This window comes from Eschscholzia californica, unplaced genomic scaffold (assembly GCF_041429995.1).
Source record: "Eschscholzia californica isolate CP2 unplaced genomic scaffold, dmEscCali1.0.p SCAF_5, whole genome shotgun sequence".
Classification (NCBI taxonomy): domain Eukaryota; kingdom Viridiplantae; phylum Streptophyta; class Magnoliopsida; order Ranunculales; family Papaveraceae; genus Eschscholzia; species Eschscholzia californica.
In genome coordinates this window covers 15,127,343-15,140,980 of record NW_028238472.1, presented here as the reverse complement: position 1 = coordinate 15,140,980, position 13,638 = coordinate 15,127,343, and the positions used below count along the sequence as shown (strand labels likewise).

Here is a 13,638-nt window from a genome sequence, read left to right as displayed (position 1 = left end):
TCCTCTGTCTAATGAAAAATACCAAGGAAAACCTATTTGAAACCATAACCAGAAATTTTTCTCACCAAAAAGGAAAACGCCATAGAGTCGATTTTCGTTCTCATTTGTAGAGAGAGAGAGAGAGAGATGTTTCTTCGAAGATTTGTGTAATAGTCCCACATTGCTCGCAAGAGTGTCCAGAGACTGGGCTATATGTGTAAGCTCAAGCTTAGTAAGTACCGAGGCCTTTTGGGTGGGCTTGTGGTGCCTTCGCCAAGAACAAAACCCCGTACCCGTGTGGGCTTGGGCCTGGGTGGTTAAAGCGGGGACAATATCGGCAACTGCTAAGGCTTGGGGCGTTACAAAGTGGTATCAGAGCCGAGGACGGCTCTTCGCTGAGGGTGGGGGATTGTAATAGTCCCACATTGCTCGCAAGAGTGTCCAGAGACTGGGCTATATGTGTAAGCTCAAGCTTAGTAAGTACCGAGGCCTTTTGGGTGGGCTTGTGGTGCCTTCGCCAAGAACAAAACCCCGTACCCGTGTGGGCTTGGGCCTGGGTGGTTAAAGCGGGGACAATATCGGCAACTGCTAAGGCTTGGGGCGTTACAAAGTGGTATCAGAGCCGAGGACGGCTCTTCGCTGAGGGTGGGGGATTGTAATAGTCCCACATTGCTCGCAAGAGTGTCCAGAGACTGGGCTATATGTGTAAGCTCAAGCTTAGTAAGTACCGAGGCCTTTTGGGTGGGCTTGTGGTGCCTTCGCCAAGAACAAAACCCCGTACCCGTGTGGGCTTGGGCCTGGGTGGTTAAAGCGGGGACAATATCGGCAACTGCTAAGGCTTGGGGCGTTACAATTTGCAGGGCCATTATTGGCGAGGGTTAAGCAAACAACAGGTATCGTTGGACTAGATGTAGTTTCAAATGCAAGAGAAGTGTTGATTTCACTTTACAACAAAACCCTTAGAGATTCAAGCCGTTCCCGAAGATGACGGTTACAGAAAAGTTGTTGAAAGCTTCACTAAACATAGATTAAAGGTTTGCGAGGAAGAAGATGACTGGGAACAGATCGAGAAGAAGCTTGCTTGTGGTCAAGTTGAGGAGTTCATCGAAGAAGTCCAGGATAAACTCAAACTCATCTCCAAGATGATCGGTAATTACCCATTTCCTTAATATTTCTCCTCAATCAATTGACTGTTTTATGCCCAATTTTTTCACATATTAGTTATTCCCTAGTTTAATTTTCTGTTTAATTTACTATCATAGCTTGGGTTGACAATAGATGGTTATTGTACACATCAATTTGTTTTTTTTTCAATTTGGGTACTAAGGGTAAAAATTCTGAACTTTAGTCATCTTTCAAGATATGGCAGCCATGTTTGCATTGCTTATAGCTTGACATTTTTCAAGATATGGACTCGACATAAGTTTTATTTTAGAGATGAAAATGACTGAATTTTGCTTTTATTGATCAACATTTATCTATATGTAGGCATTGCTTGTGAATATGGTTGCCATGTATGCAGTGTATCATGGACCTGCATGTCTTAAAACTATTGTCGAGCGAGTCCATGGTCTAGCTGGTTTCGAATTTGGGCTAAAGAAACTTGGAACAGTGGAGGTTCAATGGGAACTTATCTTCGACACTGTCAAGATTAAGTGTGTTGATGCTCATGCTATTGCTGATGTTGCATACAAGAGTGAGATGAATTTGAGGATTGTGGATTCTAACATTGTAAGTTCGGTCAACTAATATTGTTGATTTCTTGAAACTTCACTAGAAGTACAGCAGATTTTGATAATTTGATGCAAAATTTTTTAACTTATCATATTACCGTGGCCTTTTCAAAGTGTTTGATGGTGGAAAATCTGTCAGTATTGATTTTTCTACCTCATTTTGATGATGCTTCTACTAATTTTTAAAATGATTGCATTAAAATAACTCTCTTTATTATAACCCATTAGGTGAACTTCACTGCTGCATCTCTAGCACCAGAAGTTGAGAACGCTATCCCAGCAGGACTTGTAAGGGCAAACGCATACCTGCCTCACCCAATCTTTAACTCGTATATCATTTTTGGTAACTTCTTAGTATGAGACTATTTCTCTTTATGGGCTGGTATTTAACTTCTATTACTTTGTTTCAAGTACCATAAAGAACATGAATTGCTCAGATACCTTCACAAATTACAAGCAAAAGATCTTTCGTTATGTCACAACATGATTCCATTGGGATCATGTACTATGAAGTTGAATGCAACAGTGGAGATGATGCCAGCTACATGGCCTAGGTTTGCGGCTATGCACCCGTTTGCCCCCACTGAACAAGCTATAGGTTATAAGGTAGCAAAACGTCAACTTCGCTGGGGAGTTCTGAATCTGGCTCGTTCCTATCTTCCATATTTTGAGCGTTATTCTATTGAAAGAAATTGTTTCTTCTTTTTCTCGTAGGAAATGTTCAAAGATCTTGGAGATCTCTTGTGTACAACAAGAAGACTTGTAAATTGATGTTTGAACCAGTTTTCATTACGTTATTACTTTTTAACGATAAGACTTGTCAATTAATTCATAAATTAGTTTTCATTAGCTTTCACTTGTCTTTTTTAATATATTGTCTTCATTTTTGTTGGATGAACAATGTCGGCGTAATTTCTTATAATGTAAACCTTAAATCTTGATCTTGGCAGCTATTTTAGTTTGCAAACCACTGCAAATCAGTTTGCAAACCAATGCAAATCAATTTGCAAACCATATTGCAAATCAGTTCGCAAACAATATTGGAAATCAGTTGCAAACTAATGCAAATCATATTGCAAATCAATTTGCAAACCATATTGCAAACAAGTTTTAAGGCATTGCAGGACAATTTCTATTACATTGCAAACTGATTTGCAAGACATTGCAAACTGATTTGCAAGACTTTGATTATAGTGTTGTTTCTTTTATTGTTCTTGGTCTTGGCAGCTTATACAATTTACAAACAACTGCAAATCAGTTTGCAAATCATATTGGAAATGATGATTTTCAAACCAAATTGCAAATCATATTGCAAACCATATTGCAAATCATATTGCAAACCATATTGCAAATCATATTGCAAACCGTATTGCAAATCAGTTTGCAAACCATATTGCTAATCAGTTTGCATACTATATTGTCTTCATTTTTGTTAGATGAACAATGTCGGTGTAATTGCTTATAAATAGTATGTGAACCTTAAATCTTGGTCTTTGACAGCTAATAAAGTTTGCAAATCAGTTTGCAAATCATATTTCAAAACACATTGCAATTCAGTTTGCATACCATATTTTGCAAAGTCAAAAAAATTCAGAATCCTTTTGCAACTAAGATGAAAATTACTTTTGGAAATACTTGCATATCATTCAATTCAAAGGAACTCAATTTATGCACACAGTGTTTGTTAAAATTTGATGAATAACAACCTATTTGTATTACGTATTATTTTACGGAGGGGGGGGTAACCCCCATTCTTTTTTGTAGAAAATTTAAAAGCAATTAATTGAATAAAAATTGTGAAGCATTAATCTTTCGAAAATGATTCAATCTTTTGATTTTAATCTTTCGTTCATCTATTGAAAAAGACTTAACGAAACATGTTGTGAATGTTTAAGAAAGAAAAAGAAGAATTGAAACTGATTTGCGAAGACATGCAAACCAACGTAAATCAATTTTCAAACCAATGCAAATTAGTTTGCAAACCAATGCAAATCAGTTTGCAAATCAATTTGCAAACCAATGCAAATCAGTTTGCAAACCAATGCAAATCACTTTGCAAATCAATTTGCAAACCAGTGCAAATCAATTTGCAAACCACTGCAACTTAAATTCATAAGACCAAATAAGTAATGAAATATAAACTCAACATAATAAAATTAAAAATTATTAAAGATTCGTCAAAATATTCACAAACACTTTCATTAAAATATTCAGAACAAATACTCTATTCAAACGCAGATAAGCCTCAAACCATGCTTGTAAATGTGAGAACATCTCTCAGTGAGGTTCCATTAAAGACACTTTGAGCACATTCTATTTTCCACATTTTGCATACATATCAATTAGAACAGCAGAAAGATTTGAACTTGTTGGCAGTAATCCACTCTTATCTATATAAAAATAAATTCATTTCCCTTGATCTAATGCCCCGAGACGAGCACACGCAGACAATGCACAAACAAGAACAACTTCATTCGGTTTACCCGACGATTATCACACAACATTTCATTGAAATATCGAAGTGCGTCACTATATCTTTCATTCCCGTGGACACCCGAAATAATAACAGTCCATGAAGTTGAGGCAAATTGTACGAGAGTTACAACCAAACATATATGCTGCAAAAAGAATTCAAACAAACAAACTATAAATGATACAGTGTTGTTAGCCTAGTATCCCATGTATAGCTGAAGTCTAAATTCGCACAAGTTTTGCCCAAGAATTTTCTTCGCTCCAGAGATGATACCAAAAGCCCATTTTTGTTAACTTGAAGTGTATTTCCAAAAGTTCGAACACCATTGCCTCAGTTAAGCCCCAATGCTAATATAAAGTTACTGACATTCAATTTGAAAATACAGGTTTTTATATTGAAGTGAAATTTCGATAAAATCTTTCATAGAAAATATTTCTTGAAGTGAAAGCAGCTTAGAAATGGTAAAATCAGTTTCAGGTGGTCATGTGGATATATACAAATCCATCCATTAAAATAAAACTGTCCACTGAATTCAATAAGTTAATAGCAAAATAGGAGTGGAGCAATATTTAGGTTTCCACATGTTCATACCTGGAAAAAAACTCATTTTATTGGTTCCTGATTTTCAATATCTTATGGAAACCTAACAATCACAATAACTTGATCATTTACTCCTATGCTTCTTCATTATCTATTTCTTTTCTTAGCTAATCACTACCAAGTATTCATGAACCCTAAACTAGAGTGCCACTAAGAACAAGTCTTAACATCCTAAATAGTTAAAAACACTAAGAACACTATAAATTTAGCATAAAACCATAATGAGATCTGCTTAGAAATGAACATACACTTACCAGATCTAAACTTAGTGAAGAAATTGGATAAAGTTAGAGATAGAAATCGATTGTTGCCTTCGCGCCTCCGAAAACCCTAGAATTTTTCTTGCAATCTGGTTAGAGAGAGAAAGACCGGATAGAGAAAGAGGGACAAATTAAGAACTAAAAGAATTTTAATTTTTTGTGATCAATAAGGGTACTTTAGTCCATTCCCTGTATCTGATTATTTACAAAAATGCCCTAGGGAGCTGAAGCCTACAAAAAGTTGATAGATCCTTTTTAACTAAAGTCCCAATTTTTTAGGGAGTTTTGGCCAAATTTCCCTTATTCATATTATGTTTTAATGCAGGAGCTAAACAAATTGGCATAAATTATGGTACATTAGGTGATAATCTTCCACCTCCTTGCAAAGCAAGATCTCTAGTCGAAACAAGACACATCCAAAGAGTTCAAATATTTGATCCAAATCTAGACTGTCTTATTAGAAACGTTAAAATTTTCTGGGATCGAAGTCATAATGGGAACATTAAATAGCCATATTGCACAACTTGCAAAAAATGACTCATTCATGGATTATTGGATCGGCACTAACATTGTTCCCTATGCAGAAGAAGTTTGGTTCAGGTGTATCTCAGTTGGTAACGAAGTGATTCCATCTGAATTAGCCGACGATGTTGTTTTTGCTATTGTCAGCCTCGACGCAGCTCTCAAGCAAAGGGGGTTTCAAATTCCGGTGAGCACGGCCATTTTGTTGCAAGGTTTACAAGTATCATTTCCACCTTCTTCTGGTAAATTTAATGAGGAGACGGCTCATAATTTGGGTCAAGTAGTAAGGGTTTTGACACACTTTAAATATCCATTATTAGTCAATGTTTACCCTTACTTTGCCTATGCTAGTAACCCTAGGGATATAAGTTTAGACTATGCACTTTTTAGGTCTAGAGAAGATGTTATAGATGGTCCATTAAGGTATACCAATCTGTTTGATGCCATGGTTGATGCAGTACAATCAGGTCTGAAGAAAATTAATGGTGGAAATGATATTGATATCCTTATATCGGAAACAGGGTGGCCATCGGCCGGTAATGGAGAATTCACAACCATTGATAATGCTATGGCTTATCATAATAACTTGATTGCTCATTTAGCTTTAAACCATGGGACACCATTGAAACCTGACAAAGAATTAGAGACTTACTTATTTGCTTTGTATAATGAGAATCTTAAACCTGAGGGAGTTGAAAGGAATTTTGGTTTGTTTCATCCAGATGGAACTGAAGTTTATCATGTTGATTTTTGAACAATTTCTCTTAAATAAATAAAAATCATTTCATTTTTCATGTGAGTGTTTGTGGGGTGTATTAACTAATCTATTTTTCCTTTTGTGTTTTTAAGTTTAATGTTCCATGGAAATGAATGTTGGTACTTTTATTCACCCCTTTTGTGGCTCCCAAAATTAGGTGGTCCAAAGCGGGCAAAGCTCGGCCTGAGTTTAATTAGTTTTGGGGTTGGACTAAGATTTAGTAGGTCCAAAAAAGTCACTTGGTTTTCCACATAATAGTATTACGAACTACACCTAATAGTGGTAAATTTTAACATGATAAGATAGGGGTGAGAATATTTTACTGTTGTTGTGAAAATATTAGACATATATAACTCGAAAGTATTCATTAAGCTCGAAGATGAAGAAAAAGCACAAAAATGAATCATACCCTTGTCAAGCTCTTATTCTATGGAGCACCATAATCCATGCAGAAGGGCCTAAACTTCTAAAGTTGTTTTTTTTTTTGTAAAGAAATAGTTGATGTATTGAAGATTTATGAACACATGGTTTCCATTAGTTTAAATAAAGACTTTTGATTACCCCCACGGTGACGGAAAACGTAAAAACGCCTTTATGTTTGAAATGTGCGAATAACACATGTCAATCTGGACGAAATTACCCTTCTTTACAATTACATTTCTAACTCAAGTTCATCTTCCTTGTCATCATCTTATCCTTCATCATCAATCACCTCGATCACAACCAACAAAACCACCACCATCACCACTCCACCTTCACTTATCACCGGACCACCACATTCACCAACTACTACCGCCACCATCACTCCATCTTCATTACCCACCTTCCTTTTTCGTCCTTTCAAAATTTTTGTTTCTTATTTCTTTCTCTCTCTAGATCTATCTGGAGTGGGTTTTGAAACTTCTAACATTGGAGAAAAACAAAAGTTAGTGATGGATTGTTTCCTAGCTCATAATCCATGAAAAATGGGTTGTATCGAATGTAAACTAAGATCAAGAATGAACAAGTTGTATTATGATGAGCTTCCTACTGCTTATTCTTCTTATTCGATGTATGATCTAAGCCTTCGAATTGCACAAGCTTCCCCTCTAATATGTCGTTGAGCTTAAACCAAGAGTACTAATTTCACACTACCATCACTGATGGATTTCCCAATTTCGTACAGTATAACTAGAACATCCAAACACCAATGATTTCTTATAACTAGAAACATAGCTAGATAAAGAAGGGGATCGAATGGCCTAAATAAGGTTCAATCATAATCAGATCTTTCTTTGGCTTCTGGTAGAGTTGAATACGAATGAATTTTAACAGAAACATCAGCTGGCATTTCTTACTAAACATGTGAGTGATAAGTTCTAGTGTTGGAAAAAACAAGCGCGTATGCGCAGCGGAATAGAAATTTTCCCTTTTTGTGTTAGTTATGAAAAATATATGTAAAATAGTGGTAGCAAAAAATGAAGAACTGAAAGTAAATAAGACAACGATATTAACGTGGAAAACCTCCTCAATATGAGAAGTAAAAAACCACGGGACAAGTAGTCCATTCCAAATCTACTATAATAAGCAATTGAGTTACAAACTACGTCCTCCTTGTTCAATAAAACAAAACCTGAGACTCAGACTCCAAAAGAATCAATTTCAAACGCGAAAAAAACCTCACAAGAAAGAGTAATATTGCCCATAAATATGTAGTCCGAATCGACCCTAAATTCACTAAGATTCTGGCAACCAAATAACAATTTCGCCGTCCAAATACTAGATTACCAAGTTAGGAATACCTCCGCAAAATTTCAGCTCAAGCGGAAAAGATCTCACCGTCGGATTTTCAAATACCGAAAACTATACGTGCTGAAAATACTTAGCCCCTATTGCAGACCTCTTCTCGGCATACCTCTCTCTCTCTCTCCTCTCTTCTCTTGTGCGTTTCTAATTGTGTTCTCCTCTTCTAAATAAGTTTAAGGGTAGTATTTATAGACTCCCCCTTAACTCTAATTCCACCGATCCATAGAAAACCAACTTGGACCCGGATTTGATTTACTAGACCAAACCCAACTAGGTTTCCCCACTAGGAGGAAAACCCAACATCAAGCTGATCTTTTATTTGGTTGTTAGATTTCACCTCCACTTGCTCTCATTGAAATTTCGAGAACATCATATATTGATGAAAAAGTCATGTTGCAGGGAATGAAGGCTTCAGCTTCTTGGAAGACGAAGGGTGGTGGAAATCAACTAATTGATTGATATCAATTGACCATAAAAAATATTTCTCTCTAAAATATGTCGTGGAAATCAACAAATTGATTCAACTATTCAAGTTTTCACGCGAAGATGATTAGTTGACCACCGTATCTCTTTGGTAGCTGAAGATTGGGTGGTGGCAGGCCCGTGTGGTGGGTTGTGCGGGTCGTGCGCCCGCACTGCCCCTCACCACAAAGGGCCCACTTTGTATATATTGTTCTTTAGTGTTACAAGGTGTTAAAAACAAAAAGAAGAAGCACCTATACTACTAGCAGCAACTCAGTGGAGAAAGGGTAAAGTCCTTTTTGTGTACGTCTAAGGTCGCAGGTTCGATTCCCCTAGCAACCAGTTTTTTTACTTTCTTTGTTTGTAGGAGGGCAAAATTACTGGCCTCTTTTCCCAATGTTTTAAATATATATTTTTTATTATAGGATGGTGTGGACCAGCCTTTTGGGCTGCTAGTGATACTGTCCGCTTTGGCACATTTGGGTCTCACAATTTTAAAAGGCCTCACTAGGGAAGGGTGTTTAACCTCTTAAGAGGAGCACCACACTCCATCTCACCACCAATGTGGGATTGCTTTACAACACACCCTCCCAATACCACTTCATAGTAGAGTGAATCGTGCTGATAACGTAATATAGGATGGTGCGGACCAGCCTTCTGGGCTGCTAGTGATACTAGCTCCTTTGGCACACCTAGACCTCACGGTTTTAAAAGGCCTCACTGACTAGGGAAGGGTGCTTAACCTTTTAAGAGGAGCACCACACTCCATCTCACCACCAATATGAGATGGGTGTACAACACTTTTTCAACTTTTATACTCTAATTTTGTTAGTCTAATAATTTAATTGAAAATAGTATTTTGTTAGTCTAATAATATTGCTTTTGCCGTATTTTCGTGACAAATTTCGTTCTATCTCTCCCCTTCTTCCTCTCTAGTATCTTTATTTTTATACATTATATGTAGAAATATGTAATGTGTATTTGTAAACCTAGACTTGTATGATTGTGTGAGAAGAGTTCAATTTTTCCAATACTTACCAGATATTGATATCTGGCTATGTCAAGAAAAGCTTTGTTTTGTTTTAAGGAAAAATCAATTTCTTAACCAATTTTTTTGGTACGATCCAAGAAAAACTCAAGTCAATCATACACCATACATTAAACTTAGATTCATAAAATCACAATTTAATATCTTATTCATAAGTAAAGTTTTTCAAGTAATTTGTCAATTACCTTTTTTTGTTGAATTGAGTATATATATTAAATTTAAGAGTCATTACATGGGATTAAAAACTTATTACAATACATTTTAACAAGAAAGTAAGGAACATTCTGCCAGATCTAGGAAATATTCTTTTTTCTTGTCCATTTGGCTAACTTGTCGGCTTGAGTGTTGAGTTTCCTGTTGGTGTATTGGAAAAGAACTGTTTCAAACCTGTGTTTCATTTCATTTATTTTCTGTATATGTATTTTAGATTGCCACTATATTTCATGAGTTTTGTCTGAGATGTTTTTTATCACATTTATATTGTCACTTTCGATAAGGATTTTTGAGTGAGAGGCCCAAAAAATGGAGGGTAAATAAGCATTACCCCCAGCCCAAAAAAAAAATTAGAACCCAGTCCAAATTGTCAGGACAGCTCACAGTTTTCTGGTTTTTATTTTATTTATCCCTCTTTTACCCCTCCACGGGAAAGTTCTGTGTTTTCTGACAATCTGACGGACGACAGCGAAGCAATTAATTCCCCGTACATGACATCATGTCAGAGAAACATTCAGATTTTCTGAAAATTTAAAAATGGCGCCATTTTTTTACGAAATTTCAGCCAATTTTTTTTTATCCCTCCCATTATATTTTGTTTCAACTCCTTCTTTCTTCTTATTTATACATCCAAAAATCTTCTTCATCATTCTTATTTTGTTTTTCACATTTTATCTTCTTCATCTCTTTCTATCTCTAAAAACATAATTTTTTTTTCTTTCTCTCTCTAAAAGTTTTATTTTCTTATTTTTGGATGTTTATCATTCTTTTTTGTTTCACATTTTATTTTCTTCATTTCTTTCAATCTCTAAAAACATCAATTTTCTGTTCTTACTCTCTCTAAAAGTTTTATGTTCTCATTTTTGGGTGTTCATCATTCTTATTTTGTTTCACATTTTATCTTCTTCATCTCTTTCAATCTCTAAAAACATTAAAGTTTTCTGTCTTTCTCTCTCTAAAAGTTTTATGTTCTTATTTTTCTTCTTCATCACTCTTATTTGTTTCACATTTTATCTTCTTCATCTCTAAAAACATCAAAGTACATAACCAAATGTCCAGTGCACAGAACCATTTCCGGTACAGGAGAAAATTCCCAGTTGAAAAGTGTCCAGTACTAAACCAAATGGCCAGTACATAAAACAATTCCTGGTGCACAAGAAAATTCCCCAGTACAAAAATGTCTAGTACATAACCAAATGGCGAGTACACAGAACAATTCCCGGTACACAAGAAAATTCCCACTACAAAAATTTCTAGTACATAACCAAATGGCTTGTACACAGAACAATTCCTGGTACACAAGAAAATTCCCAGTACAAAATTGTGTAGTACATATCTAAAAAATGACCAGTACACTAAATAGTTCCCGGTACACAAGAAAATTTCTTTATACAAATCAATGAAATACTACCAAAAATGAAGAAATTTGTTGAGATTGGAAAGAGATCAGAAATAAATCTGGAAAAAAAGAACGAAATTTGTTGAGATTGGAGAGAGAAATATGTGTGGGAGAAAATAAAAAAGAAATAAGAAATAAATCTGGAAAAAAGAACGAAAATGGCAAGTTGGTAAATTTTGTAATGGCAATTCTGTAAATTCGTGGAAAGTACAAGGTTTAATGTCAGGTGCGTCAGACTATTTTTCAAAAAAATTCGCATTTCCCAGGAATTTTTAGGTGGCAATTTTGTGAATTTATGGAAAGTACACAGCCTGATGGGAGGCGTGTCAGATTATTTGTCAGAAATTTTCGAGTTTCCCGGGAATTTTTAGATGGTCGTTTCGTAAATTTCAAAAAGAAGAAGGGTGTTTCGGAAATTCCACCCCTAGCCTGACTTTTTTGGACCTGCCCCTCATTCTTTATCTGCAGTGGGCCTGATACATATTGTTGGGCTGATTTTGGGCCTTTTGCCCAACCCCTCTTTTGATAATGATATTATGAAAATTTTGAGATTCAGCCCATAAGAGGCCATTAAGGATAGCTACCGTTTCGCTTTCTTCACTAGATCTACATCTAGAAGTAGATGTGTGAGCTGCTACAAACTTCGATTCTGAGTTGTGGACTATAAGACTTAGTCCAGCAACCGACTGGTTGTTTGTATAAGATGCATCGACATTTATTTTAAGGAAGTTCTGATTTGGAGGCTGCCATTTATTTTCTTGTTTTTTATTGATTTTTTTAATTTTATTTTGCGATTCAGGAAAAGTAAGGATCATGTTGATAACCGTTTCTAGTTTGTTTATTTCATGTTGGAAGCAGTGGTCACATCGCGTTTTCCAGATAGTCCATAAGATCGTTGCAAAATGAATGTTGTTCGATGTTTTGTGTTTTGTTCAGGCGTAGACTGCCAGGAGAAGATCCACTCCGTGACTGAGGTTATGTTTCCTGCAATGATATTAAAATGGAACCAAATGTTTCTAGCTAAAGGACAATACAGTAAGGCATGCTCTATAGTTTCAATCTCATGACAATTTGGGCAGTTAACATTGTTATCAATGTATTTTCCAATTTTTTGTCTAATAGGAAGCGCTTTGGTACATATTTTCCAAAGGAAGAGTTGGGTCCGGGGAACTGTGGGGATATGCCAGATGAAGTTCCAATCATAGTTTGTTGGGGAGAGGGGTATTCATGCTGTTGCTGAGGTAGTTGTACATAGATTTTACCGTGAAATTACCCGATTTTGTAAGCGTCCATTTTCTTTGGTCTTTTCCATTGTTGGGGAGAGGAATAGATTTGTAAGCGTCCATTTACTTCACTTTTAAATTTTTTTTTTTTTTTTTTTTTACAAATGACCCTAATTAAAATTTGGCACTGAGCCCCTAATTTTCCAGCCACGACCCTTGGTGGTGGTGGTCGTTCATGATGAAGATACTTGGTTCACTTTCCTCGGGGAAAAGGAAACTTGCAAAGTGTCGAAGAAGGTACTTGCGATTTTGATATCTGCAACAATGTTTCGTATCTTCCAAGGAGGGGTCTTGCTTTTATCGGAGCAAGCATCAACCACAAGCTTTGCATCACCTTCAATAATACACTTCCGACAACCCCTTTGATTAGCTAGATGTAAGGCTAATCTTGCCGCCATTGCCTCCGCCTCTAATGCATTCATCGCCATCACCACTCTAGATGTGGCTGCTGTGAATGACCCATCATGGTTTCTTCCAACCGCCACTATTGCTGCTTTACCATCTTTGAAAGCGGCATCAAAGTTGAATTTCGTCACGTCAACCATGGAAGGAGTCCATACGTCATGTCTCTCATTTGTTTCTGTCTCCATTGCATCATCATGTTCAGTCTCATTCATGGAGAAGTCATTCATCATGTTAATAGCTTCCCGGGAAACCATTGATTTACATGGATTAATCCCTTCAAATACCATCTTATTCCTGGCTTTCCACAAAGACCACAAGGTATATATCCTTGTCTTAATCGAGCCGTCAGTGTCCTCTTCTGTTAACCACCCACTAATTATGTCAATGAAACACATCGGTCCTTCCATGTTAAGTGATAATTGAGGACAACTCCATACCTCCTTAGCAAATTTACAACTTCTAAAGATGTGTTCAATATCTTCTCCTTCTTCATTACAAGTAGAGCATACCTTTGAAGCTTCATCATTAAATCTAAGGGCCCTTAGTTTAGTGGGCAGAGCCTTATGTAGTAATCGCCAAAGGAAGAATTTTACCCGTGGAGCCACCTTCAATTTCTTCCAAAATCTATGCCAAGTTAGACCCTTAGGCAATATAGAAGTATCTGATGAAGAGGGCAAGTCCTTCTCAATAGACTTATAAAGTGATTTTGAGGAGAACGA

At 36.3% G+C, this 13,638-nt stretch overlaps 1 protein-coding gene and 1 pseudogene across 2 annotated transcripts; both read left to right on the top strand.

Moving 5' to 3' along the window:
- Positions 1–96: 96 nt before the first annotated feature.
- LOC147537372 (glycine dehydrogenase (decarboxylating) 1, mitochondrial-like) lies at positions 97–2,079 on the top strand. 2 transcript variants are annotated; one of them, XM_086642423.1, is made up of 4 exons: positions 97–146; positions 840–1,128; positions 1,502–1,710; positions 1,941–2,079. In XM_086642423.1, exons 2-4 carry the CDS (start codon positions 1,122–1,124, stop codon positions 2,070–2,072), a joined length of 348 nt encoding a protein of 115 aa, XP_086498549.1. In that variant the 5' UTR covers positions 97–146; positions 840–1,121; the 3' UTR covers positions 2,073–2,079. The 2 variants fall into 2 exon arrangements, with proteins under 2 accessions (XP_086498549.1, XP_086498548.1); XM_086642422.1 differs by lacking the exon at positions 97–146 and having other exon boundaries at positions 154–1,128; positions 1,468–1,710.
- A 3,459-nt stretch (positions 2,080–5,538) lies between these two features.
- LOC147537371 (putative glucan endo-1,3-beta-glucosidase GVI pseudogene) lies at positions 5,539–6,321 on the top strand (annotated as a pseudogene).
- Positions 6,322–13,638: the final 7,317 nt, after the last annotated feature.

Bases quoted from the DNA above. Each gene is read 5' to 3' on its own strand.
- LOC147537372 (XM_086642422.1), top strand. From the start codon at position 1,483: ATGGTTGCCATGTATGCAGTGTATCATGGACCTGCATGTCTTAAAACT. The intron at 1,711-1,940 runs GTAAGTTCGGTC...ATAACCCATTAG, and splicing joins GGATTGTGGATTCTAACATT to GTGAACTTCACTGCTGCATC.